At 47.6% G+C, this 27,822-nt stretch overlaps 1 protein-coding gene across 1 annotated transcript; it reads left to right on the top strand.

Moving 5' to 3' along the window:
* The first annotated feature begins 5,059 nt into the window (after positions 1-5,059).
* Positions 5,060-25,916, top strand: DIPK1B (divergent protein kinase domain 1B). Its single transcript, XM_034427156.3, has 5 exons — positions 5,060-5,570; positions 16,165-16,299; positions 17,421-17,528; positions 22,287-22,463; positions 24,619-25,916. The coding sequence occupies exons 1-5, from the start codon at positions 5,160-5,162 to the stop codon at positions 25,429-25,431; spliced, it is 1,644 nt and encodes a 547-aa protein (XP_034283047.2). The 5' UTR covers positions 5,060-5,159; the 3' UTR covers positions 25,432-25,916.
* The last annotated feature ends 1,906 nt before the right edge of the window (positions 25,917-27,822 follow it).

Raw genomic sequence — 27,822 nt, forward strand, 5'->3', positions numbered from 1 at the left:
GCTTAATAGCAATAGCACTTAGACTTATATACTGCTTCACAGTGCAGTTTACAGAGTCAGACATGATGGCAGGGTTCCCATATTTGAGGGGCTGCCACAGAGAGGAGGGGGTCAAGCTGTTTTCCAAAATTATGGATTATGGATAGAAACTGATCAAGGAGAAATTCAATCTACAAATAAGGAGGAATTTTCTGACAGCTCTTGTGACCTTCTGACTAGCAAAGCCAATTCACCTAACAACTTAACAAGCTAACAACTGCAATGTTTCGATTAACAAGAAGAAAAATAGTAAAATGGGGCAAAACTCACTTAAGAGATATCTCACTTAGCAACAAAAATTTTGGGCTCAGTTGTGGTCATAAGTCCAGGGCTGCATGTATCTCACTGGTTTGCCAATGGACCAGGTAAGAAAATTAGGTCCAGCAATTCACCTGTCCTCCAGTGAATTAGATTCTACAATGCAAACCAACTTCACCCAGCTGCTGCTCAGCAAGACAAGGCCCCTTACATGCATACAGGGAGTGTGACAGCAGTTCTCCAAGTTACCTGCATTTTCAGGTAGATAAGGGACTCGCCAAAGACCCACGTTGTGGTTCACAAAGTAAAATATACTCAATAGGATAGGATAGGATAGGATAGGATAGGATAGGATAGGATAGGATAGGATAGGATAGGATAGGATAGGATAGAAGAGAAGAGAAGAGAAAATAGAAGAGAAGAGAATATCAGAGAATAGAATAGAATAGGAATAGAATAAGGAATAGAATAGAATAGAATAGAATAGAATAGAATAGAATAGAATAGAATAGAATAGAGCAGAGCAGAGCAGAGCAGAACATTGCTTAACACATTGTAAGCCGCCCTGAGTCTCCGGAGAAGGGCGGCATATAAATCAAATTAAAAAAAAAAAACAGAACAAGAAACAGAATGGAATGGAATGGAGTGGAGTGGAGTGGAGTGGAGTGGAGTGGAGTGGAGTGGAGTAGAGTAGAGTAGAGTAGAGTAGAGTAGAGTAGAGTAGAGTAGAGTAGAGTAGAGTAGAGTAGAATAGAGCAGAGCAGAGCAGAGCAGAACAAGAAATAGAATGGGATGGAGTGGAGTGGAGTGGAGTGGAGTGGAGTGGAGTGGAGTGGAGTGGAGTGGAGTGGAGTGGAGAGGAGAGGAGAGGAGAGGAGAGGAGAAGAGAAGAGAAGAGAAGAGAAGAGAAGAGAAGAGAAGAGAAGAGTTGGAAAGAATAGAATAGAATAGAATAGAATAGAATAGAATAGAATAGAATAGAATAGAATAGCATAGCATAGCATAGCATAGAATAGAATAGAATAGAATAGAATAGAATAGAATAGAATAAAGCAGAGCAGAGTAGAGTAGAACAGAACAGAACAGAACAAGAAACAGAATGGAGTGGAGTGGAGTGGAGTGGAGTGGAGTGGAGTGGAGTAGAGTAGAGTAGAGTAGAGTAGAGTAGAGTAAAGTAGAGTAGAGTAGAGTAGAGCAGAGTAGAGCAGAGCAGAACAGAACAGAACAAGAAATAGAATGGGATGGAGTGGAGTGGAGTGGAGTGGAGTGGAGTGGAGTGGAGTGGAGTGGAGAGGAGAAGAGAAGAGAAGAGAAGAGAAGAGAAGAGAAGAGAAGAGAAGAGAAGAGAAGAGAAGAGAAGAGAAGAGAAGAGAAGAGAAGAGTTGGAAGGAATAGAATAGAATAGAATAGAATAGAATAGAATAGAATAGAATAGAATAGAATAGAATAGAATAGAATAGAATAGAATAGAATAGAATAGAATAGAATAAAGCAGAGCAGAGTAGAACAGAACAGAACAAGAAACAGAATGGAGTGGAGTGGAGTGGAGTGGAGTGGAGTGGAGTGGAGTGGAGTGGAGTAGAGTAGAATAGAATAGAATAGAATAGAATAGAATAGAATAGAATAGAATAGAATAGAATAGAATAGAATAGAATAGAATAGAATAGGACCTTGGAGGTCTTCTAGTCCAGCCCCCTGCTCAAGCAGGAGAACCTATACCATTTTAGATAAGTGACTGTCTAGGATCTTCTTGAAAACATCCAGTGATGGAGCACCCACAATTTCTGGTGGCAAGATGTTCCTCTGGTTAATTGTCCTCACTGTTAGGAAGTTTCTCCTTCGTTCTAGGTTGCTTCTCTCCTTGAGTATTTCCATCCATTGCTTCTTGTCCTGCCTTCTAGCCTTTGAAAAATAAGTTGACCCCTTCCTCTTTCTGGAAGCCCCTCAAATACTGAAATGCTGCTATCAGATTAACAGAGTTGGAAGGGACCTTGTAGGTCATCTAGTCCAACCCCCTCTCTGCCCAAGCAGGAGACCCTACACCATTTCTGACAGATGGCAGCCCAGTCTCTTCTTGAAAGTCTCCACAACTCCCACAACTTCTGTTCCACTGATTGATTGCTTTTACTGTCAGAAAATTCCTCCTTGTTTCCAGGTTGAATCTCTCCTTGTCCAATTTCCATCCATTATTCCTTGTCTGGCCTTCGGGTGCTTTGGAAATTAGCTTGAGCCCCTCCTCTTTGTGGCAGCCCCTCAAATATTGGAAGATGCTATCCTGTCTCCTCTGGTCCTTCTCTTCCCTAGACTAGCCAGGCCCAGTTCTTGCAATCATTCATTGTATGTTTTAGCCTCCAGTCCCCTCATCATCCTGGTTGCTCTTCTCTGCACTCTTTCTAAAGTCTCAGCATCTTTTTTATAGTGGTGGTGACCAAAACCGGATGCAGGATTTGAAGTGTGGGCTGGCCAGGGTGCAATGAAAGGAAGCACCATTATTTTGTGATTCTAGATTTTGAGGGCTGCAACTTAAGACTGCAGGTGCTTCTTTGCAGAAGGAAGAAAGAAGATCTCAAGACTCGGTCCTCCCTTTTCTCACCAGAAAAACTCAAAACAAATGACATCCCTTCATTCTATGGCCATTTTCTAATCTTTGGGGCTTGGAGGGTCTCTAAAAGGGCGGGGAAGGATGAGCTTCCCCTCATGGGCTGCTCCAGCTTTGCGGCCTCTGCTTTCTCTTCTTCACTCCTGCATCAGGTTATCAATAGCAAAAGCCTCATATTCATTTGGATACTTCGTTCATTCAGCTCACTCAGCTCTACACCAGGGAATTTAGGCATTCCAGTCTATGGAGATTCTCAAGCTATCCAGGTCATGGTTGTCCCAAAGGTGCATTTTTCAGGAGGCAGTTGGACTTTGGTTTTTTGTTTGTTTGTTTGGTTTTTTTTTGCTTTAATTTATATGCCGCCCTTCTCCAGAGACTCAGGGCGGCTTACAGTGCGTTAAGCAATAGCCTTCATACTTTTGTATATTTATACAAAGTCAGCTTATTGCCCCCACAAACTGGGTCCTCATTTTACCCACCTTAGAAAGGATGGAAGGCTGAATCAACCTTGAGCCTGGTGAGATTCGAATTTACAGTAATTGCAAGCAGCAGTTCTTAATAACAGTGCTTAGTCCACTGTACTACAGGCTTTTCTTTGAAGACGTTTCGCTTCTCATCCAAGAAGCTTCTTCAGCTCTGACTGGATGGTGGGGAAGGGAAGGATTTATATTCCTTGCAGACAGCTGGTCATTTGCATCCTTTTAGAGGGTCATTGAGGCCACTTGGAGGCTTATCTGTGTCCTCAAGGTCCACCTGAGTGGTGCAAATGGTTCCGGTAGTCTGCAATTTTTTCCTCTGGAAACCCATTTCTACTCTCACCCCATTCCAAGGGTCTTCATCCCAAATTGTATAGGTAAAAAGTCTGTAGAGATTCTCAGTCCTCCAGGTCATGTTTGTCCCAAAGGTGCTTTTTCAGGAGGCAACTGGACTTTCTGGTTTTTTTCTTTGAAGACGTTTTGCTTTGTTAGAAGAAATATCCTTCTGGGTTCAGCTCCAAGTGGGGAAAAAGACACTGGAAACATGGAGACTGCTTGGAAAGATCACATGGTTTGAGTTCCTGAACAGAAAAAGGGCGAGACGCAGCGAGTCCCCGGGTTTTATGCCCTCTCTGGCTTTGAACTTCCTGGGGCCCCGGAAGAGTATCCTGATTGGTTGTCAGACTCCCAGGGGGTGGGGGTCTTAGCTAGCTTTGCTGGCTGATGTAATCTTCCCAGGTGCCATGTGGTGAGTTTCTGTTGCTAGATGGGTCCTATTGTGTTGCAGATGATGGTCCTTTGACAAAGACTGAATTTCTGCCTCTGGCCCATTGACAAAGGGTGGGGGCAGGAAGATGGGAGCTGCTTCGTCTTTAAAACATGCTTCTCCATTTCTCATCCAGGGAAACATAATATTCTGCCTTTTTAATATTTCCCAAAATATTTCATTCCTCTAGGAAAGGGGTGGGTGTTACCTTCCTACAGCTTCTCATCCAAGAAGCTTCTTCAGCTCTGAAGGATGGTAGGGAATGGAAGGATTGATATTCCTTGCAGACAGCTGGTCCTTTGTATCTTTTTAGAGGGTCATTGAAGCACTTAGAGGTTTATCTGCACCACTCAGGGTCCCCTGAGTAGTGCAAATGGTTCCTGTAGCCTGCAATTTTTCCTCTGGAAACCCATTTCTACTCCCACCCCATTCCAAGGGTCTTCATCCCAAATTGTATAGCTAAAAAGTCTGTAGAGATCCTCAGTCCTCCAGGTCGTGGTTCTCCCAAAAGTGCTTTTTGTTTTTTTTCCAAGGAGGCAACTGGACTTTCTGATTTATTTTTTCTTTTGAAGAAGTTTTGCTTCTCATCCAAGAAGCCTCTTCAGCTCTGACTGGATGATGGTGGGGAATGGAAGGCCGCAAAGGACCAGCTGTCTGCAAGGAATATCAATCCTTCCCTTCCCCTCCATCATCCAGTCAGCACTGAAGAAGCTGCTTGGATGAGAAGTGAAACGTCTTCAAAAGAAAAAAACCAGGAAGTCCAGTTGCCTCCTTGGGAAAAAAACAAAAAGCACCTGAATTATTTAATTTAATTTAATTAATTCCATTGATATGCCGCCCCTCTCCGAAGACTCAGGGCGACCTTTGGGACTTGGTGGGGCTGTTGCAGCATCCAAAACCTCTTTTGAATTGATCTGCCTCGCTTGTTCTTTCCTAGCCCTGGAGAAGGCGCCTCCTCCAGGGACGGAGCTTCCCTTCCCCGCCAGCCGTCCGCCCAGCCGGTGCTGAAGGGGCTCCTTGGATGGGAAGCCGGCGGGGGCTCCTCCGCGGGTGGAGGGCCTCTGGGGACCCGCAGCCTTGGCTGCTCCGAGGCGCTTCGCGCAGCCGCGGCGGTCGCTCCCTTTTCGGGGGGGTCTCGCTCTCTCTCGCTCTGCCCCCTTGGAAGGGGAGGGGGAGGAGGAGGAGGGGCGGGCGGACCCGCAGGAGCAGCCGCTGCGGCGAGCCGGCGGCGGAGGGAGGCCTGGGCTGCCTCGCCCCTCGCCCGCCTCCCTCCCTCCGCTTCGCCGGCCCCGTCCTCGCGCAGCGCCGCCTCCCCCCGCCGGGGGCTTTCCGGGAGCGCTGGGGCCGGAGCCGGCCAGGGCAGCCCAGCATGCGGCGGCTCCGGAGGTTGGTGCAGCTGGTGGTTTTCTGCCCGCTCTCCAAAGGCCTGCAGGTGAGCCGGCGGGGAGGAAGGAGAGGGGGAGGGAGGAAGAGGAGGAGGAGGAGGAAGAAAAGGAGGAAGAGGAGGAGGGAGAAAGAGGAGGGGGAGAAGGAGGAGGAAGAAGAGGGAGGAAGAAGAAGAGGAAAATGAAGAAGAGGAAGAGGAAGAGGAAGAAGAGGGAGGAGGAGGAGGGGAGGGGGAGGAGGAGGAGGGGAGGGAGGAAGAGGGAGGAGGACAAAGAAGAGGAGGAGGAGGAGGAGGGAAGGAGGAAGAAGTGGAAGAGGGGAGGGAGGAAGAGGAAGGAAAAGGAGGAAGAGGAGGGGTGGGGGAGGAGGAGGAGGGGAGGGAGGAAGAGGGAGGAGGACAAAGAAGAGGAGGAGGAGGGAAGGAGGAAGAAGTGGAAGAGGAGGGGAGGGAAGAAGAGGGAGGAAAAGGAGGAAGAGGAAGGGAGGGGAGGGAGGAAGAGGGAGAGGAGGGGGGAGGAGGAAGAGGAGGAGGAGGGGAGGGGGATGAGGAGGCAGTGGTGGAGGGGTCTCTGGTAGGGATCGAGGGTGGCGCAGGAGGGGGGGCTTTGCTGCAAACAGGGCTGCTTGGCCCCTCCGGCCTTCTGCCAGCCCCAGGTTTCGGATGGGCATCGGGCCGCTTTGGGAAGTGCTGCCGGAGGTTGCAGCTTCTCTAGTTGGGTCGCACCTGGGACGAAGCCACCAGCCCTTCTTCTCCCCCCCCCCATCTCACCCATAACCACCACCCCCCATGACCCTCTAGGCTGGGCTGGGAGGCGTTGGGGGAGAGGGCCCTGGGCGTATTGCCCGGGGGGGGGCTGGCAACCGGGCCATCTCGTGAAACCAGAGCGGGTCTTAATGATTTCTGGGAGAGCGGCTGATTATTGGATAATCAATGATATTCTAGGGTTCAGGATGGGTCGTGTGAGCCCAGCCTACTGTGCCCCAAAGGCTGTTGAGCAAAGAGGCTCTTGATCTTTGCAAAAATCCACCTGATGCTCTTCCTCATAAGGGTGGGTGTGTGAGAGAGAGGGAGGGAGGGAGGGAAGGGGGGGAAGAGAGAGTAAGAGACCCTTTGCCTTGCTTTTTTGCAGCATTTGTCCCGATAGGAAAGAGCCTTAACATTAATTGTTCCCAATTGTTATCCTTCTCTTGTACTCTTCTTCTTCTCTACAGCTGGCTGAAGTTGGCCCCAAAACTTGAGATTGCAATACATATATATATATATATATAGCTATATTTTGCAGACCTAGGTGGAAAATCCAATGTGTTGCAAAGGCAGCTCAGCTCTTTGTTTCTTTGGTGTCCAGGAAGAGGAAGTAGTAGATACTCTGATTGGGGGTGGGGGTAGGGGGAGGTTGGGGGAGGGGTGCTGAAATGAAAGTCAGGACTATCCTAGGAATGACCTGCTGAAGGAAAACCACAGGCAAGCAGGAGGGATTTTCTACGAGGGAGTTTAGAAGCCCACATGGGTCCTATTATTTATGATTATTTATCCTGGTTCTATTATTTATTAGCCCGGTAGAGATATAAAATTCGTTTGTTCCTGGGAACAAGATACTTCCTTTTTGCAGGAGTCATAATGGGAAGGAAGACCGAGTCCTTGGCAATCTTTCCCTCCCATAAATTCTGAAAAAAAATATGTGCATTTCCTACCAGGGAACGATCAGGATTTTTTTTAAAAAAAATTTGATTTATAGGCCGCCCTTCTCCGAAGACTCAGGGCGGCTTACAATGCACTAAGCAATAGCCTTCATCCTTTTGTATATTTATACAAAGTCAGCTTATTGCCCCCACAAACTGGGTCCTCATTTTACCTACCTTAGAAAGGATGGAAGGCTGAGTCAACCTTGAGCCTGGTGAGATTCGAACTTACAATAATTGCAGGCAGCTGGTGTTAATCATAATGCTTTTAGTCTGCTGAGCTACCAGGCCCGTGCTTGTCTGGAAATTATCCCTATTATTTTTAGGGATAACAATTCCTCAGAGAGGAATCAAAAACTATAATCCTAGACCAGTGTTTCTCAACACTGTTGCTGGCTGGGGGATTCTGGGAGTTGAAGTCCACCCATCTTCAAGCTTCCAAGATTGAGAAACACTGTCCTAGATTTACAACACTTCATTTAGTGACTGTTCAGAATTATGTCACTGAAAAAAATTGACTTATGACTGTTTTTCACATTTACGACCATTGCAGCAGCATCCCAGGCTCACAGGATCAAAATTTGGATGCTTGGGCAAGTGCTTCATATTTATGACGGGCCGTGATGTCCCCGGGCTCACCTTTTGAGACCTTCTGACCGGCAAAGTCAATGGGGGATATCAGATACACTTAACAACCGTGTCACTGACGTAATGACTGCCGTGATCCACTTAACAACGGTGGCAACAAAGGTTGTAAAATGAGGCAAAACTTACTTAACAAAAGTCCCACGTAAATTTTAGGCTCAGTTACGGTCATAAATCGAGGACTATCTGTAGTTCTCTGGTGAGTGAAAAGTACTCCACGTATGCTCAGGGACATTTCTGTTTGTGTATTTCTGCTGCTGAAAGTGGTTTTAGAGTCAGAACCTTTTCCCAGACCCTAATTTTGGAGGAATCCTTTCAAAACCTTCTCTCTCTTTTTTTTTTATCTCCTCTGAGATCCGTGAGGTTAATTTTTGGCCCAAAAATACGTAACCTGTTGTCCACGCCAAGCCTATTGGGATGGGGCTTTGTGATCTGTCCTGAATCCAGAAGATTGCTCTGAAAAATGTAAGGTTGCTATTGTTGGAAGAAATATCCATCTGGTTCAGTTCCAAGTGGGGAGAAAGATACTGGAAACATGGAGGCTGATTGGAAAGATGGCTTATTGATGGACAGGACCTGGGCAGCTGACCAGATGGAGTGGAGAGTGAATGTTATTTATAACCTCTCTTGGGCCTTGCCCTTGAGCTTCCTGTTGCTGTGCAAGAAATGTATTCTATTGGTTGTCAGACTCCCAGGGCGCTTTGCACGGCTCACAGCTAACTTGGTAGGTTTTCTGAGTCAAGCTTGGTTGAAACTTGGGCTGATGCAAGGCAGTTCCTATTGTGGCTGAATGGCTTTGCCCTGAAGGATAATCCCATCACCCTGGAACTGAAGGCCTTTTGTCTTGTAGTTAGGCTGGCCCAGTCCTGCTGGGGCTATTAAGAAAGGTGGGGGCTGCTCTCCAAGAGCATGTTTCTCCTTTAGGGAAATACAATATTCTGCCTTTTTTAATATTTCCCAAAATATTTCATTCTTCTAGGAGAGGGGTGGGTGCTTAACTTTCTACACTGTTCAGAGTGATCTATTTAAATGATGCCAGGACTTTTCCCCCTAAACTATAGTTTGGCTGAAACTCAATTCAGTCACATTTGTGATCAAGAAGGTAGAGAGATTAAGAAAGGGCATTCTGAATAATAGATAAGCTTTCATCCCTTTACTTCTTGTCCTGTCTTCTCGTGCTCTGGAAGTAGGTCGATCCCCCCCCCACTTCTCTGTGACATCCCCTCAAATATTGGAAGAGTGCTATCATGTCACCCCTAGACCTTCTCTTCGTTAGATTAGACATGCCCAGTTCCCTTAACCATTCATCATACAGTTTAGCCTCCAGACTCCTGATCTGTTGTGGCTCTGTTACCTGAGCCTGTGTCATCGGCAGGAGAGGACTCCGAGAGTGAAGGAGAGGAGTTGGCAAGGCCTCCCTCTCCAGGACCCTCCTCTCTGGCAATGCCTTCGGTGTCCGCCGAAGGGCAAGAGATAGGGCCGGGGCCAAGCACGTCCACGCAGCCACAGATGGACAGTGATGAGGGAAATGAGTCTTGGCTGGATCCTCGACAGCGTCGCAGAGATAAGCGCCCAACAGAAGAAAAGGCGTGCCCGAGATTAGGCTGAGTCACTGGACCACACCCCACAGGGTATAAAAGGGAGCGTGGTGGCCAGTCAAACCTTGAGACGAACAAAGCTGAAAGCTTCCACGCCATTCTGCATTGCCGGACTTTTGCTATAGGCTTTGCTGGATTATATTTGGACTTGATTTACTCTGTAATTATTGAACATTTTACTTTGATGTACCAGAAGCGGAGAGACGTTATCTCTTCGTGAGTAATAAATTCTTGGCAGGCAGCCACTAGGTTGCTGCCAAGTTCCGTTATCATAAGGAAAAGGATTTTGTCGGCTGGTTTGGTTTTTAACTCTTGGACGTCTGTTGGTGTGTGTGTGTGGGACGGGGACAGAACATGATCATCTTTGTTTCTCTTAACAGAACAGAGTTGGAAGGGATCTTGGAGGTCTTCTTGTCCAACCCCCTGCTTAAGCAGGAGACCCACCATTCTGGACAAATGGTTCTCTAACCTCATCTTAAAAATCTCCCATGATACCCATTCTAGCAGGCAGAAATGATACTCAGAACAATCTTCAGAGGTTTAGAGAGAGAGTTTGAAAGGAACAGAATGACATCCCCCCAAAAATCAAAGGCAAAATTCTTTGCTAAAAGGACAGCCTCAGATGGACAGGTGTCCTCAGATGGAATATGCCCCTGGCTTGACCTCACACCTCTGTTGAGTCAGCTCTGCTGTCTGGCTCCATGAAAACCAAATGTAATTTTAGGGCTGCAACAGCAGAGGTGCCATTTTCAAATCGCGAGGAATCATCCTTTCACTTTATTCTGCTTTAATCAGATCCCATTGTGAATATTGCAGTTTTGGGCTCTGCATGATTGATTGATTGATTGATTGATTGATTGATTGATTGGTTCAATTTATATGCCGCCCTTCTCCGGAGACTCGGGGTGGCTTATAATGCATTAAGCAGTAGCCTTCATACTTTTGTATATTTATACAAAGTCAGCTTATTGCCCCCACAATCCGGGTCCTCATTTTACCTACCTCGAAAGGATGGAAGGCTGAGTCAACCTTTAGCCTTGGAGAGATTCGAACTTGCAATAATTGCAGGCAGCTGGTGCTACTTAACAGCACTTTAGTCTACTGCACCACCATTAGGAAGCAGGGTGGATAAAAGTTGATGATTTTAAAAAGAAATCAAAAAATTGGATTTTTAAAAAATTTAAATCGGATTTTTATTTTTTTTATTTTTATCAAATTTATTTTAACAAAATGCTTTGGGAGTAAAAAAAAATCCATCTAAATATAGTTTTCTATTTAAGGTACATTAATAATTTAGTTTATTCAGCATGAAATGGAGCTTAGTTATGTAGCATGAGGAGGCTGCAGATTCTGCAATATTGGGACTCTCGGTGAGTCAACAGTGGGTCAGAGGAGAAGCTGCTGCGGGACAGACACTGCTCTTTAAAAATTATAATTTAAATCGAGCTGATTTAAATCAAGCCTTTTTACTAGTGATTTAAATCACGATTTAAATCGGATTTAAATCGACTTGATTTAAAAGCCTGACTAGGTGGCTCAGTGGCTAAGACACTGAGCTTGTCGATCAGAAAAGTCGGCAGTTCGAATCCCTAGTACAGGTCTCCTGGGTGAGCAGGGGGTTGGACTAAATGACCTCCAAGGTCCCTTCCAACTCTGTTACTGTTACTAAATCAAATCCACCCTGTTAGGAAGATTCAGAGACACTGAGCAGGAACAGAGAAGGCAGTGATGTCCTCTGAAAAGAAATGAGTATATCCAGGCTGGAAAAGGTAACTCTGGGAGGCAGCCTTCTCAAAACACCTGAAAGGATTCATGGTGTCTCATGATCCTGCATGTAGAACATGGAATGAGGGACTTGCAGGCAGATGAATGCTGGAAGAGCCTTCTCTCAAACATCCCAAAGGTGCTTTTTCAGAAGGCAACTGGACTTCGTTTTTTTGTTGTTGTTGTTGAAGACATTTCGCCTTTCATCCAAGAAGCTTCTTCAGCTCTGACTGGCTGGTGATGGGGAATGGAAGGATTTATACTCTTTGCAGACAGCTGGTCATTTGCATCCTTTTAGAGAGTCGTTGAGGCCAGTTGTAGGTTTCTCTGTGTCCTCAGGATCACCTGAGTGGTGCAAATGGTTCTTGCCGTCTGCAATTATTCTCTCTGGAAATCCATTCCTACTCCCACACCATTCAAAGCGTCTTCATCCCAAATTGTACAGTTAAAAGTCTGTAGAGATTCTCAGTCATCTGGGTCCTGGTTGTCCCAAAGGTGCTTTTTCAGGAGGCAACTGGACTTTCTGGTTTTTCTTTGAAGACGTTTCACTTCTCAGCGAAATCCTTCCATTTTCCACCATCCAGTCAGAGCTGAAGAAGCTTCTTGGATGAGAAGCAAAACATCTGTCGGGGTTCCAAAAAACAACCCCAACGAAATAAAACTCCAAGGCAATAGATTCCTCAAAAGTTCTACTTTGTTAGAGATGTCATGTTGGCACATCTGGGAAAACCCGAATCTGAAGCTTCCATGTTTCCCCCACCCAGTTGAAAGTTCACAACTCTGCTGCACACCCACAAGATCATCGCATGGTCCAATCCATTCCCAGCCACTCCCATCCAGGCGCAGGCAAATGTCCTTGACTCCCAGAGTAAGGAATGTTGTAGCTAAGTTTCCACCACTCCAACAAAATACCCCCTCCCAATTTCCCAGGCTAAAAAAATGTGGCAGTCAGGAAGCTAAAAGAAAAAATGGCTTCCAAAAATGATTCAACATCTTCAAAGAAAAAACCAAGACGAGTTGCCTCTTTGAAAAAAAAAACATCTTTAGGTCAACCATGACTGAGAATCTCTACAGGCCTTCTTCTCAAACAATTAAGAGCAGTTTGACTATGGGGCCTATGACCCAGAGGGAAATTAGAGGGCTGGAGGCTAAAATCATGATGAACAGTTGCAAGAACTGGGTATGTCTAGGCTGGTGTTGTGGCTCCGTTTCCTGAGCCTGGGCTATCGACAGATGCAGACTCTGAGAGTGAGGGAGAGGAGTTGGCAAGGCCTCCCTCTCCAGGACCCTCCTCTCCGAAGGCCAAGAGATAGGCCCAGAGCCAAGCACGTCCCCGCAGCCACAGGTGGACAGCGACAAAGGAGATAAGTGCTGGCTGGATCCTCGACAGCGGCGCAGGGAGAAGCGTGCGCAGCAGAGGGGAAGGCGTGCCAGAGATTAGCTGAGTCACTGGACCACACCCCACAGGGTATAAATGTGGGTGTGGTGGCCGGTTCAGTTTGTGACGAGCAAAAACTAGAAATAATCCATGATCTCTGCGTTACTGGACTTCTGCCTGCCTTGTCGGACTGCATTTGGACTAATCCTTGTATTGCTGAAACTTTGCCTGCTTTATCGGAATGCTTGCAGTCTAATCTTTGTTTTGTGTGAGTAAAGTCTGAATTGGCAGCTAGCCACTGGGTTGCTGCCAGCTTTATCTTCAAAGACTTTGTCGTGTGGCTTATTAACTCCGGGCCGTCTGTGGGGATGCGTGTGTGGGACAGGGACAGAATAGCTGGTGAAAAGGAGAACTAGCAGTGACATGATAGCAGTGTTCCAATATTTGAGGGGCTATCAAAGAAGAAGGGGACAACCTATTCTCCAATGCACCTGAGGGCAGGACAAGACGTAACGGATGTAAAATTATCAAAGAGAGATCCAAACTAGAATTAAGGAGAAATTTCATGTCAGTGAGAACAATTAACCAGTGGAACGGCTTCCCTCCAGACATTGTGGGTGCTCATTCACTGGAGGCCTTCAAGAAGAGACTGGACAACCATTTGATTGGGTTGGTATAGGGCCGTGATGGCTAACCTTTTTGCCATCGCGTGCCAGGAAGGGGGGGGGGCGGGGGAGGTTCACGCGTGCTCGTGCCCACACCCATAATTCTATGCGCCCCACCCCATGCATGTGCAAGCGAACCCCCTCCCCCCCCCGGCACGCAATGGCCCAGTAGGCCCGTTTTTCTTTCTCACCTGGCTCCAGATCCTCTCTATGCATCTGGGGAGAGTGAAAACAGCCTTCCACACACCCCTCAGAGGCCCTCCGGAGGCCCGAAACGGCCTGTTTTCCAACTCTTTGTTGGACAGGAAGTGACTTTTTTGCTGTCCCCAGTCTCCAGAGCCTCTCCAGGACTCTCTGGAGGCTGGGGACAGCAAAAAACATCACTTCCCGTCCAACAGAAAGTTGGAAAATGACAGTTTTGGGCCTCCAAAGGGGAGGGGAAGGCTGTTTTTGCCCTCCCCAGATGCAAAGAGAGGATCTGGAGCCAAGTGTGAAAGAAAAACGGGCCTTCCCCACCCACACAGGCCCTCCGGAGGCAGGAAACAGCCTGTTTCCCTATTTCTGGTGGGCCCAGAAGGCGCGTGCCAGAGCTGAACTGGCGTGCCAGGGGACATGACTCTGCGTGCCACCTGTGGCATGCGTGCCATAGGTTCGCCATCACAGGTATAGGGCCATGATGGCAAACCTATGGCACATGTTCCGGAAGTGGCACACAGAGCCATCTCTATGGGCACGTGAGCCGTCGCCTGTTGCTGTGCCGGATTCTGGCACGCCGGCCAGCTGGTCTTCACACGTGCTAGAAACCAAACGACCAAGTGGCCAGCGGGCATGTGCATGCTGGAAACCGGAAGATCATCTTCCCGGTGCGCGTATGCACACCGGGTGGCTTCTCTTCCAGTTTCTGGCACATGTGTGCTCATGCGCGCGTGCCCCCATTTTGGCATTTGGTGCTGAAAAGTTTCACCAATACTGTCCTAGCTAGAACTTAGTTGTTTTTTCTTTGTCTCTTCTCACCAAATCTTTCAAAACTTTAATGGGTCTCCTTTGCAAATCCAACATAACGAAATTGTGTTGCGGTATTCCAGGTGTGGCCTTACTAGGGTTTTGTAAAGCGGTACTAATACTTCACGTGATCTTAATTCTATGCCTCTGTTTATACAAACCAGGATTGTATCAGCTTTTTTTGGTTGCTGCTGCACACGGCTGGCTCATATTCAAGTGATCGTCCACTAGGAGTCTAAGGTTCCTCTCTCCCAGTTACTGATTTTGAGCCAGGTCTCACCTAATCTGTACTTTTACCTTTGATTTTTCCTGCCTAAATGTAAAACTTTGCTTTTCTCTACATTGAAATTCATTCAAAGGGCTTTTGGGGTTACAGCTGAGAGGTTAGGAAAACCTGTCTTTATGCGACCTACAAATAAAACCTACAATCGTTAGCATGTTGGTACAAGGGTGTCATCTTCATTGTAGCAAGTTGTGGTTCCTGCTGTGCACAGGGTTATCCTGATGGACCCTGGATAAAGATTTGTGGTATAGACACCAGGTGGACATCTGTGGAGGGAAGCAAGCTGCCAGGAGAGCTGGTTGAATGTTTCTGCATTCCTCTGTTGAGAGAACACACTGTCTGCTTTTCGTTTAACATCTGTCCCCTAGGAAGGCCTCCTGCTTTGTATGCAAATTACATTTAAAGTGATTTAATCAAGCAATTAATCAGTTCAAAGGCAGGCATTAAACCGCTGCAGTTTCTGAATTGTGTGGCACAAGGACTGGATTCACACAACACACTAGGTAGGGAAAACTGGGGGTTCTTGTGATTGTTTGATGGGAAATCAGGCTTTCAAGCAGAGATTGGACAGAGTGATCTCCTGCTTCAGCAGTGGGTTGGACCAGAAGATCTCCAAGGTCCCTTCCAACATTTATTTTATGTTATTGTCAGCACTTCAAACTGCATTTACTCTAGTGCTGACATAAGAAGGAGAACGGAGGCGTCTGGAAAGGGACATTTGACTTTTTACCTACTTATTTTCCCTGGAGATAATATCCCCTAGGAGATGGGATGGGAGGGGGAAATTCCTTTGAGCTGGAGCAGTAGATTAGGGGTAGAATGACTTGGAAGATGGCCAATGAGTGCAGGGGAGTGGGGAACGGAAAGGGAGGGTTTTGGGTCTGGAAGTCAGTGTTGGCTTCGATGGAGTCGGATTTTAGAATGTCGTGCTTAATAAATAGGAGTTTTCCTTCAAAGACTTTGTTTGAAATGCAATTTATTTGAGACGACCTCGAAACCTGACAGTTATACTAGGAATGAATCCTAGCCAGAGCGTTCCATCACAACCCAAAGGTGAAGATGCTCCCAGTTAAACTTTTAATTGCACTTCTTAGCTTTCTTAAAAGGGACGCGGTGGCTCAGTGGCTAAGATGCTGAGCTTGTCGGTCAAAAGGTTAGCAGTTCAGCGATTCGAATCCCAAGTGCCGCGTAACGGGGTGAGCTCCTGTGACTTGTCCCAGCTTCTGCCAACCTAGCAGTTCGAAAGCACGTAAAAAAATGCAAGTAGAAAAATAGGGACCACCTTTGGTGGGAAGGAAACAGCGTTCCGTGCGCCTTTGGCGTTGAGTCATGCCGGCCACATGACCACGGAGACGTCTTCGGACAGCGCTGGCTCTTCGGCTTTGAAACGGAGATGAGCACCGCCCCCTAGAGTCGGGAACGACTAGCACGTATGTGCGAGGGGAACCTTTACCTTTACCTAGCTTTCTTACTGGTCTTTCACTAGCCCCATCTGGCTTAGCTTCTGAGACCAGCCAAGGCATACCAGGTGGCACCACCCTCCATTGCAACCAGGGACGTCTGGACTGGTGCCTTGTAGCTGTTGGAACGTGCTGACCCCCTTCGCTTTGTTTCTCTCCTATCAGAGCCGCCTTCCTGGCATCAAAGTGAAGTACCTCTTCTTTGCCTGGCTGGGCATTTTTGTGGGCAGCTGGATGGTCTACATGCATTATTCCTCCTACTCCGAGCTCTGCCGGGGACACGTCTGCCAAGCGATCATTGTGAGTGTTTCTCTTGGGAGGGGCTCCTCCGGCCAGCAGAGAAGTGAGGGCAGGGCAGCTTCCAGAGGGACCACAACACAGCAAACCCTCTGTAGTTGAAGCAATGATTCCTTTGCTTTATTAGGAGCGCCAGCAGTCCCGGCAAAAAGTTTCTCTCTCACACAGCAGGCTAACAAGTCTGGCCAGCCGGAAGATGAATAGTTGTCTGCCACACCTATTCATCTCCGCCCCCTGCCTTTTATCCCCAGAGCTAGGGTTTATTTATTTATTTATTAGTCCAATTTATATGCCGCCCTTCTCCGTAGACTCAGGGCGGCTTACAATGCATTATAGCAATAGCCTGCATACTTTGTTGTATATACCTGCTTATTAGGGCTTTCGGGGGGCCCCTAAGCTTCTTTATACAAAGTCAGCTTATTGCCCCCACAATCCAGGTCCTCAGTTTACCTACTTCGAAAGGATGGAAGGCTGAGTCAACCTTGAGCCTGGTGAGATCCGAACTTGCACTAATTGCAGGCAGCTGGCAGCTAACTGCTAGCACTTAAGAGCACTTTAGTCCGCTGCACCACCGAGGCTCTTATTGGTTGGGCTTCACTAGCAGTGGTGGCTCTTCCGTCCCAAGGACCAGCCCATAGATTTCCACTGCTCTCCTCTCCTCTGCCTTCTGTGCATCCGCGTGTCAGGCACTGGACCCAGCTGTTCCTCCTCTTCCTCATCCTCCAGACCTGGGAGCTGTTGACTCTCCTTCTGAGGGCTGACGGACGGCCAAGGCTCCGCCTCTGTCTCTCTCTCTCTGCCAGCTCCATTCCCTCTCCCGCTCTCAGATTGCCTTGATGCTGACCCTGACTCCCACGTCTCCTCCTTCTCTGATTCGGCTACTGGAGGGGCCATTATATAATAAGGAAGAAATTCCTTATTATAAGGACTTGAGGACCTGTATTTAATAACTAATAAATTGCCCAGAGTCCTTTTTTTTTTTAATTGATGGGAAGCAGTTTTTCAGTATTGTTAACTGGATAAAATATTCGTAGCCTGAGTTTATAAAGACAGGAAGTGCTCCTGATTCCTCATCATCCCAGCCAAAGAGATGCTCAGGGTTTCCCTCTCTCTCTCTCTTTCAGTGCGATCAATACAACAAAGGCATCATTTCGGGATCAATGTGCAAAGACCTTTGTGAGGACCACACCTTGGTGTTTGAACACTGCTTGTCACCTTCTCCCACCCAGCAGGTAAGTCCTGGGGAATCACATGCTTTACGCTGAGGACAAGTTCCTTGTTTCGGACAGGGGCTGGGCTGTCTCTGGAAAAATGTGAAAAATTTGGTTTTTTTCAGAAAAAAATAACTTCAGAGAACTGGAAGAAAAGGTAGCCTGGTTGATATGGAACTCTATCCAAGATAATATTATCTTGGAATTTCTAAGAGAACTGAAATTCTCTGGGTTTTTGGCATGTCTGTGTAGTGTGGGAGCTTTCGTGATCTCTTCTCCAGGGTTACATCTGAAATCTTGCCCTTAAAAAGACTGCCATGGCATAATACTATCTTACAATATTTGACGGGCTGCCACAAAGAAGAGGGGGTCAAGCTATTCTCCAAAGCAGGGTTCACCAACCTTTCGGACCTCAGGAACCACTAAATTCATAATTTTAAATCCCGTGGACGACTAATATGATCTGCCTAATGACCGGCTGGGTGGGCGTGGCTAGGTAGTCATGTGACTGGGTGGGTGTGGCCAACTCAATGTTACTGACATCAAGGGGCACCTCGCCAGCCTCTACTCGCCCCTCCCTCCCAGCCACTCCTCGCCTGCCCGCCCAGGCTCCTTAGGGCCCCAACAGGAAGCAGTTGTTGGAGCTAAGCATGAGAAAGAGTTGGCAAAACAGCTCAGCTCAAATTGGATCTGACCGAGAAGGAGGCTCAGCAGAAGCACCTCACTGAGGACTAGGAGCATAGGCTTTCCAAGCAGAGGGAACACCTGCGGGAATGCAAGGCCAGGTACTGGCACCTGGAGGCTCAGCAGACTGAGATGGTCAGCCACTTCCAGGCCATGATGCAGTCCCTCTGGAACGAGGCCCTCCGGCTCTTTGCCACCAGAGGCGCTTCCCTCCAGCCTTCGCCCAAAGCCCTGGCACCAGGAGGCCGAAGCAGACCCCAAGTCGGAATTTCTTCCCCCCCTCACCTGCACAAAAAGACCCCGAAGGGGGAGACTCTCTGCAGCAACACAAACATTCATTGCACATATCTGTCCCAGGGGCTGTAATTTGGGGATCCCTGATTTAGTGCAATATAAAAAATGCAAATAATTTTTCTGTGGACCACCAAAATTTTCTCACGGACCATCAGTTGGTGACCCCTGCCCCAAAGCACCTCAAGGCAGGACAAGCAACAATGGATGGAAACTCATCAAGGAGAGAAGCAGCCTAGAAATAAAAGAGAAATTTCCTGACAGTGAGGACAATTAAGACAGTGCAACAACTTGCCTCCAGAGGTTGTGGCTGCTCCATCACTGGAAGTTTTCAAGAAGAGATTGGAGAGCCATTTGTACAGAATGGTGCAGGGTCTCTTGCTTAAGCAGGGGGTTGTGTTAGAAGACCTTTAAGGTCCCTTCCAACTTTGTTATAATGCTATTCTATTTGTTAAAAAAAAGTTAATATTCAGGGTCTACAGCTGTTTATTTGTTTATTTTATTTATTTATTTATTTTATTGGATTTGTATACCGCCCTTCTCCAGCAGGACTCAGGGCGGTGAACAGCCGAGATAAAACAGAGCATACAAAATTTAGAAAACAGTTTAAAAGGTAACTAAATAATTTTGGCCCACAATTTAAAACAACCCAATTAAAACCAATTTCAAATTAAAACCGAAACGGATGGGATCAAGCCAGCCCGGCTAGGTGAAATAAATGAGTTTTCAGGGCCCGACGAAAAGTCCGGAGGTCTGGTATCATGCGTATCTCTAGGGGGAGGTTGTTCCAGAGGGCGGGTGCCGCTCTCCCTCTGGGGGTCGCCAGCCGACATTGTCTGGCGGACAGCACCTTGAGGAGACCCTCTCTGTGTGAGCGAACTGGCCGGTGGAAGGCTATTTGCGACAGAAGGCGGTCTCGTAGATACCCCGGCCCTAAGGCATGGAGCGCTTTAAAGGTGGTCACCAACACCTTGAAGCGCACCCGGAAGACCACCGGGAGCCAGTGCAGCTCCTGCAGGAGAGGTGTCACACGGGAGCGCCCCATCGCTCCCATAATCCCCCGCACAGCCGCATTCTGGACCAGCTGGAGCCTCCAGGTGCACCCCAAGGGGAGCCCCATGTAGAGAGCATTGCATAGGGATATCATAGAAATCCAGATGCTCAGAGTAACCTGTCACTGATCCCTGGTTTAAATTACATATGAAGTAGGACAGGATGAGGCAGAAGCAAGTTGGATCTGAGAGGTCCCCAAGTGGGAGGAAATCTATACAAGGAGTCCTTGACTTTTTCCCTCCTCAGGGAAACCTCAAATCTGAAAATGAAGTGGTTTTTCTGCTTTCCAGAGCCAGGGGAACTTGAATATGTGTTTGTTTTTTTTTCAAATTGGAGCTCACCTCAAAACTCAAGTTTTCTGACTGAATTGAGTTCTATCACCAATTCTGAGATATGTCTTGGGACAGTGATGGCGAAACTTTTTGCCGTCGCATGCCAAAAGCGGGGGTCACGCAGGGGGTCGCACACGGGTGTGCCCACACCCATAACTCTCACACCCATAACTCATAACCGATCTACCTCCAGAGATACGAGTGATCTCAGACCTCCAGACTTTTCGTCGGGCCCTAAAAACTTACTTTTTTCAGCTAGCCGGGCTGGCCTGATTCCATGTTGGTTTTAACGTTGATATTGATTTTAATTGATATGTTTTAAATTATGGGCCAAATTCTATTTAACTAGTTTTAAATAATTTATTTTAACTTTTGTACAAATGTTTTTTATTTTGGCTGTTCACCGCCCTGAGTCCGAAAGGAGAAGGGCGGTATACAAATTTAATAAATAAATAAATAAATAAATAAATAAATAAATAAATAAATAAATAAATAAATAAATAAATAAATAAATAAAATCTCAATGCACCCTGCGCATTGAGTCCCCCCACTTTTGGCACGTGATGGCCCGGTAGGCCCGTTTTTCACCCCCCTAGGCTCCAGAGACTTTCTAGGAGCCTGAGGAGGGCAAAAACTGCCTTCCCCACCGGGAGGTCCTCTAGAGGCCGGAAACGGCCCATTTGCCGACTTCCGGTGGGCCTGGAAGGCCCGAAAATCAGCTGGCCAGTACGCGCATGCGTGCTGGAGCTGAACTAAAGTAACACTCGCGTGCCCACCAATATGGCTCTACGTGCCACCTGTGGCACACATGCCATAGGTTCGCCATCACAGCCTTGGGAAAGCTCGGATCTGAAAATGAAGTGTTTTTTCTCCTTTCCAGAGCCAGGGGAACACTAAAAAAGGGGCTTGTGACACAGATTCAAAGTTCTGTCATCCTTCTCTCCATGATCATGTGATTGCATTTGGGGCATTCGGCAACCAGCCCACATTTATACAGTGTCAAATCTCCAAGTAACATGCCCCAAAAGATAAAATGGAAAGCATCCATCTTCCTTTAAAGATCTATTTATTAGGTGCACATTAAACTGGCAAGGACTTCGTGTAATTCCGACTCTGAACCGGCTCTGGAATTACACCCAATAAAAGCAAAACTATGAAACTTGCCCCCCCTTAGCCACAATCTCCAATCAATTCCCAGTCCAACAGTCCGGTGACTTCAAACTCCACCTTCGGCCAGCTGCAGGCCTCTTCTCTGTTCCCACGGGAAAGGAATGCCACCTAGACATAACATTCCCCCTTTATCTTTACAATCCCCCTTGCAACAGTTGGAAAGTAGCGAGCCTGAGGTAGTATTAAATTTTACACTTACAAACCTAATGTCAGGTTTCGATGCTATCGCAAAATAAATGAACTTCAAAACTGCTGATCTTTAAGGAAATGTTCTCTTTATTTGAGCACAGCGATCTGATCCTGACTCTTTCGCGGTCAGGACTGACCTTTGCCCCCCAATCCCTCCCTTTCCGATCCCCAATTCTCTGCTTCTCATTGGCTATCTTCCAAGTCACTTTCCTGATCTCTTCTTCGTCAGATCACAGGAATGTCTCCCCCCTCTCCCATCTCCGAGGAGACAGAATCTTCAAAGGGATTTAGTAGGCAAAAGTTCAAGCTTCTCCTCTCTTTATTATATGTCAGTGCTGGGACACTGACACCTAAAAGCTAATAGAAAAAAAGCAAAATGAAAGCTTCAATAAAATATGGCTACACATATGTCATCTTCAGGGTCGACATACAGGGAAACAGTCCAGTGGTGGATTTCAAAAATTTTTACTACCTGTTCTGTGGGTGTGGCTCGGTGGGCATGGCATGGCATGGATTGGTGGACATGGCTTTGTGGGCATGGCAAGGGAAGGATACTGCAAAATCCCCATTTCCTCCCGATCAGCTGGGACTTGGGAGGTAGAGAATAGATGGGGGCGGGGCCAGTCAGAATTTTTACTACCGGTTCTCCGAACTACGCAAAATTTCCACTACCTGTTCTCCAGAACTGGTCAGAACCTGCTGAAACCCACCTCTGAAACAGTCGCGTGACTGTGATTCGCAGGTTTTTTTTCTAGAAACCAGCATGTACTTTCCGTTTTTTGCAAAAAACAATGCCCCATAGTGTACAATGGGTTCAATTAACAACCGCTACATTTTCTTTACAACTGGCATGTTCATTTAACGACGGCCACATTACAAAAAGTCATAAAATCAGGCACGGTCACCTGATGACACCCACTTTGCAACTGTCAGGATTTACCAACCAAAATTCTGGGCTCAATCAGTCGTAAGTCGGGACAGTGTACATTGTAAGTCTCTAGCTGCTGAGGTTAAGGTAACTAACACAGTTCCCAGGCACCATTTTTGTTGTATCTTGCAGGTCTACAGCGGCCTCTGGAAAGAGAAAGAGGTGATTATCAAATGCGGCCTGGAAGAAGCCCTGAAGGCCGACAGCAACCCAGATACAGACCCTAGGAGAGACGTGGTCCTCTTCAACAAGCCAACAAGGGGGACTTCCATGGATGAATTCCGGGAGATGCTTCTGAATTTCTTGAAAGTGAGTGGCCTCTCCATTCCCAGGAGACGACCTTTGAACCGCCTCCGAAGGGGCCGACTCGCACATGCATTTGTAGCTCACAATGTGGCAGGCTGCCCCTTGCCACAGAATGTGTGAGCAGATGGGCAGAGGAGCGCGTTGAGTTGTCTTTCACTGTGAGTTGTATTGTGTCGATGGGGTGCACAAAGGAGGCTCAACCAATCTCATAGTACCCTGTTTCCCCGAAAATAAGACCCAACCGGAAAATAAGCCCTAGCATGATTTTTCAGGATGCTCGTAATATAAGCCCTACCCCAAAAATAAGCCCCAGTTAAGATCCTCAAACAGAAGGAGGAGTTTAGTACTGTATTTCCCCCAAAATAAGACCTAACCAGAAAATAAGCCCTAATGCATCTTTCGGAGCGAAAATTAATATAAGACCTGGCTTTATTTTAGGGGGAACACGGTACACATGTTGTACTTTGACAATAAAGGTTTGAATTTGAATTCAAATTCAGAGAGAAGGCCTTTTTTAAGGGGGGCTGCAACTGCCCCATGGAAGGAGGAGCTTCCAGATTAAAGGGCCATCTTGGAAATGATGAAATGATCCATCTCTTTCATCCAAGACTGCAGGATGAGACAGTTAGAAACAAGCCCAGGGTTGCTTCATTATGCAATTCAAGGAGATATTGTCACCTTCAAAGTCTTGTCTGGCGCAGGGCCAGGCTGTCTCTACGACCGCCTCTCCCTGGGAATTTCTGCCGGCTCCATCAGGCTGGATGAAGTGGGAGAACTCCAGCACCCGCCTCTCATCTATTAGGACTTGGTTAGTGCTCCCTCTCCACTGTGGCCCTCGTTCTGTGCAACCCCCCCCCCCAGATCCCACCCTTTAGGAAGACCTTTAAAAAGTTGGCTTCTTCCCAGGAATCGGGTGGGATCCTGGGAGGCTGGAGCCCAGGCACTGTGGATATCTATGCATCAGGGAATGTTGTTGTAGGGTGCCAGCTTTTTTGGAGATGTTGAATTTTTGGGTTGTGTGTTGTGTGTTTATTGTGTGTTTTTTTGTTATTATTGTTGCCGTGAGCCACCCATAGGTAGAAAAAACGGGCATCCATGTAAATTTCTTAAATAGATACATCCCTCTTTTATGTGCCACAGATTTCAACTAACATAAGAACAGTGGGGATAAAATGGTTTGGAGCCGGAGGAAGCCCATCTGGCATCTAGTAGGACAGGTAGAAGCCATCTGGGATAAGAGGTCTCCAAATAACTTGGCCCGGAGGGCTCTCAAGGTGAAAACAGAGCCAAGCTCCTCTTCATTCCATCATTTGGCAAATACCCGTGGTTAACAGTTCCTCTCAGCTTTCAAAGTCTCCCCAAGCCACAAACAGTTGTCCAATTTGGGTTTGGCTAGTGTTGAGAAAAGAAGAATTAGGGGTGACATGATAGCAGTATTCCAGTATTTGAGGGGCTGCCACAAAGAAGAGGGGGTCAAATTATTTTCCAGAGGCAGGACAAGAAACGATGGATGGAAACTGATCAAGGAGAGAAGCAACCTGGAATTAAGGAGAAGCTTCCTAATAGTGAGAAAAATTAACCAGTGGAACAGCTTGCCACCAGAAGTTGTGGGTGCTTCATCAGTGGAGGTTTTTAAGAAGAGACTGGACAGATTAACAGAGTTGGAAGGGGCCTTGTAGGTCATCTAGTGCAACCCCCTGCCCAAGCAGGAGACCCTACACCATTTCTGACAAATGGCCATCCAATCTCTTCTTGAAACTCCTGGGGATGAAGCTCCCACAACTTCGGAAGGCAACTTCTGTTCCATGGGTTGATTGTTCTCACTGTCAGAAAATTTCTCCTTATTTCCAGGTTGAATCTCTCCTTGATCAGTTTCCATCCGTTGTTCCTTCTCTGGCCTTCGGGTGCTTTGGAAAATAGCTTGACCCCCTCCTCTCTGTGGCAGCCCCTCAAATATTGGAACATTGCTCAAATATTGGAATATTGGGCAGCCACTTGTCTCAAATGGCATAGGCTCTCCTGCTTGAGGAGGGGGTTGGACTAGAAGACCTCCAAGGTCCCTTCCAGCTCTATCCTACTGTAAATGTTCCTCCCTGCTGTTCCATGTTGTAATGTGAGGTCCTCACAAGATGTCTTGGGTTGCTCTTTCTTTTCACAGGCTGGCCTTGGGGATCAAGCCTCCCTCACCAATTTGGTGAGCCAGATTATCGCCATGGCCGACGTCAGTCGGGACGGGAAGCTTTCTTTGGCCGAAGCGAAATCCATCTGGGCCCTTCTGCAGCTGAACGACTTCCTGCTGACCTTCTCCCTGCACGAGAAGGAGCATACCCCCAGGCTCTTGGGGCACTGCGGCGATCTGTATCTCACAGAGAAGATCCACCACACCTCCCTTCACACCATGGACTTTCCTCCCTTCCTGCAACCGCTGCTGCCTTCCGCCGTCCTCAGAGTCATCCGCCAGTGGTTCTCCCCCGCTTGGCCCCGGCGAGCCAAAATCGCCATTGGACTTCTGGAATTCGTGGAGGAGATCTTCCACGGGACTTACGGCAACTTCTACATCTGCGAGGCCAGCTTCACCAACATGGGCTACAATAACAGATACGACTTCAAAATGGTGGACCTGAGGACAGTGGCCGCGGAGATGACCATCCAGAGGTTCCTTAAGGGCCGTCACTGCGAGCAAAATACGGACTGCACCTACGGGAAGGACTGCGTGGCGCCGTGCGATAAGCTCATGAAGCAGTGCAAGAGCGACGTAGTCCAGCCCAACCTCGCCAAGGTGTGTCGGCTCTTGCTGGAGTACCTGCTGCACGGGGCCCCGAGTGACTTGAAGGAGGAGCTGCAGAAGCAGCTGAAAACGTGCACCACGCTCAGCGGGCTGGCCAGCCAAATGGAGGTGCACCACTCGCTGGTGCTCAACAGCCTCAAGACTCTCTTGTGGAAGAAAATTTCCAACACGCAATATTCCTAGAGGCCCCTGAGAAGCCCAAGGACAAGGCCGGGGGGGGCGGCTCCCCTCTTCCCAACTCGGTCTAAGGCAGTGTTGGTGAACCTTTTCGGCACGGGGGAGCGCCAGAAACCAGAAGAGCAGCTCCCCAGCGCATGCGCACGGTGCATCGGAAACCGGAAGAGCAGTCATGCGCGCGCTGGGAAGCTGAGTTTCCGGTTTTCAGCGGGCGCATGTGCACCAGTCACCTGGTCTTGTGGTTTCTGGCGTGCATGCATGCATGAAGACCCGGTGCGCTTGTGCGTGCTGGAAATCGGAAGAGCAACGGGCGACGGTAGGCATGCCCGGCAAGGTGGCTCTGCGCGCCACAGATGGGAGAGAACTTTGGAATGGGAAGGGATGAAAAAGAAAAGCAGTTTTTGTGGAACTGATGGGGATCTCCAGGTGAGTGTAGCCAGGGTGAGGAGAGGACAATTGTCTATCTGATGTAAATAAATGGTCTCTCTCTCTCTCTTGCTCTTGTGCATTCTGCTTCAAGGACATGGCTGATCCTTCGCTGGGGGAGCCAGTTCAAAACAAAGGTTGAACATCCTCTGTGAGAGCCATGCTGCCAACTCTCAGGCTGGCTTCAAACAACTATAATTTTATCATATGTGGATTTCAATTCCTTTAGTTAACTGAAATGCATCAGCCAAAAATAAGGTTAATCCAACAATCAGGTTTATTGTGTGATGAAGTCAAATGCTGGCAGTTGTCTGATCAGACACCCGTTCCTTGCAGTGAACTGAAAAATTAGGTTCCTTAGCTTCAGGAGACAGGCTCACTTTCAGCTCAGTAGCAGGCCACACGTTCACCAGGCCCTAAATAGACTAATCCGGTGTATGGTATCCATTGCTGATAGAGACTACTTAGAGTTTGCAGATTAACAGAGTTGGAAGGGACCTTGTAGGTCATCTAGTCCAACCCCCCGCCCGAGCAGGAGACCCTACACCATTTCTGACAAATGGTAGCCCAGTCTCTTCTTGAAAGCTTCCAGTGATGAAGCTCCCACAACTTCTGAAGGCAACTTCTGCTCCATGGGTTGATTGTTCTGTCAGAAAATTTCTCATTTCCAGGTTGAATCTCTCCTTGTTGTTTCCATCCATTGTTCCTTGTCTGGCCTTCAGGTGGTTTGGAAAATAGCTTGAGCCCCTCTGTGGCAGCCCCTCAAGTATTGGAAGATGCTATCCTGTCTCCCCTGGTCCTTCTCTTCACTAGACTAGCCTTGCCCAGTTCCTGCAACCGTTCATTGTATATTTGAGCCTCCAGTCCCCTAATCATCTTGATTGCTCTTCTCTGCACTCTTTCTAGAGTCTCAACATCTTTTTTTATAATGTAGTGACTGAAACTCGATGCAGTATTCTAGGTGTGGTCTTACTAAGGTTTTATAGAGTGGTATTATTACCTCACATGATCTTGATTGTATCCCTCAGTTGATGCAATTTAGGATTGCATTGACTTTTTTAGCTGCCGCTGCACACTGTTAGCTTGCTCAAAGCGACAGGAGGAATTCTACACACGACAGAAAAATATTGGCTTTGCCTCCAGGCTGACCCCCAGACCCAGGCATTTCAACCTCAACCACCTATGGTGCTGGCCTTCACATCTATTTTAAAAAGAGGACCGCTCTAACTTCCTGTCCTGGAAGGAAGCAGAGCTGAGCCAGCTGTAGACGTAATCTTTGTTGAGTGAGACGTACCCGATTTTATAACCTTTTTTGCAGTGGTGAAATCCAAATTTTTTTACTACTGGTTCTGTGGGCGTGGCTTGGTGGGCATGGTATGGCTTGGTGGGCGTGGCAGGGGAAGGATACTGCAAAATCTCCATTCCCACCCCACTCTGGGGCCAGCCAGAGGCGGTATTTGCTGGTTCTCTGAAGTACTCAAAATTTCCACTACCGGTTCTCCAGAACCTGTCAGAACCTGCTGGATTTCACCCCTGCTTTTTTTTGCCACCATTAAGCAAATCGTTCCAAGTTGTTAAATGAATTGGGCGATTCTTAAATGAAACTGCCAAATTGCAGGCAGCCGGCAGTCAGCAGAAGTAGCCTGCAGCACTGCACTCTAACCACTGCACCACCGTGGCTCACCTAACCTTAGGATGTGGTAACTATCATAAATGCAAGCTGGTTGATAAGTGCCTGAATTATGATCATGTGACAGGGTGCAGTCATAAGTATGAGGACAGTGGGGTTACTGTCCATCTAGGCATCCCTCCCAATCCTTGGATGAGGTGGCCCATCACCTTCTGGGCTCTCCTCTATGCCTCCAGGATTGAGCTTAAACTTAAATTTGTGACTGCATATGGAATGGTACCAGCTGTTAAAATAAGGCATTCTGCCATGCTCAGCTCACCCCACTTAAGGGTACAGATCAG

Source organism: Pantherophis guttatus, chromosome 16 (assembly GCF_059756535.1).
Source record: "Pantherophis guttatus breed Tessera chromosome 16, ASM5975653v1, whole genome shotgun sequence".
Classification (NCBI taxonomy): Eukaryota; Metazoa; Chordata; class Lepidosauria; order Squamata; family Colubridae; genus Pantherophis; species Pantherophis guttatus.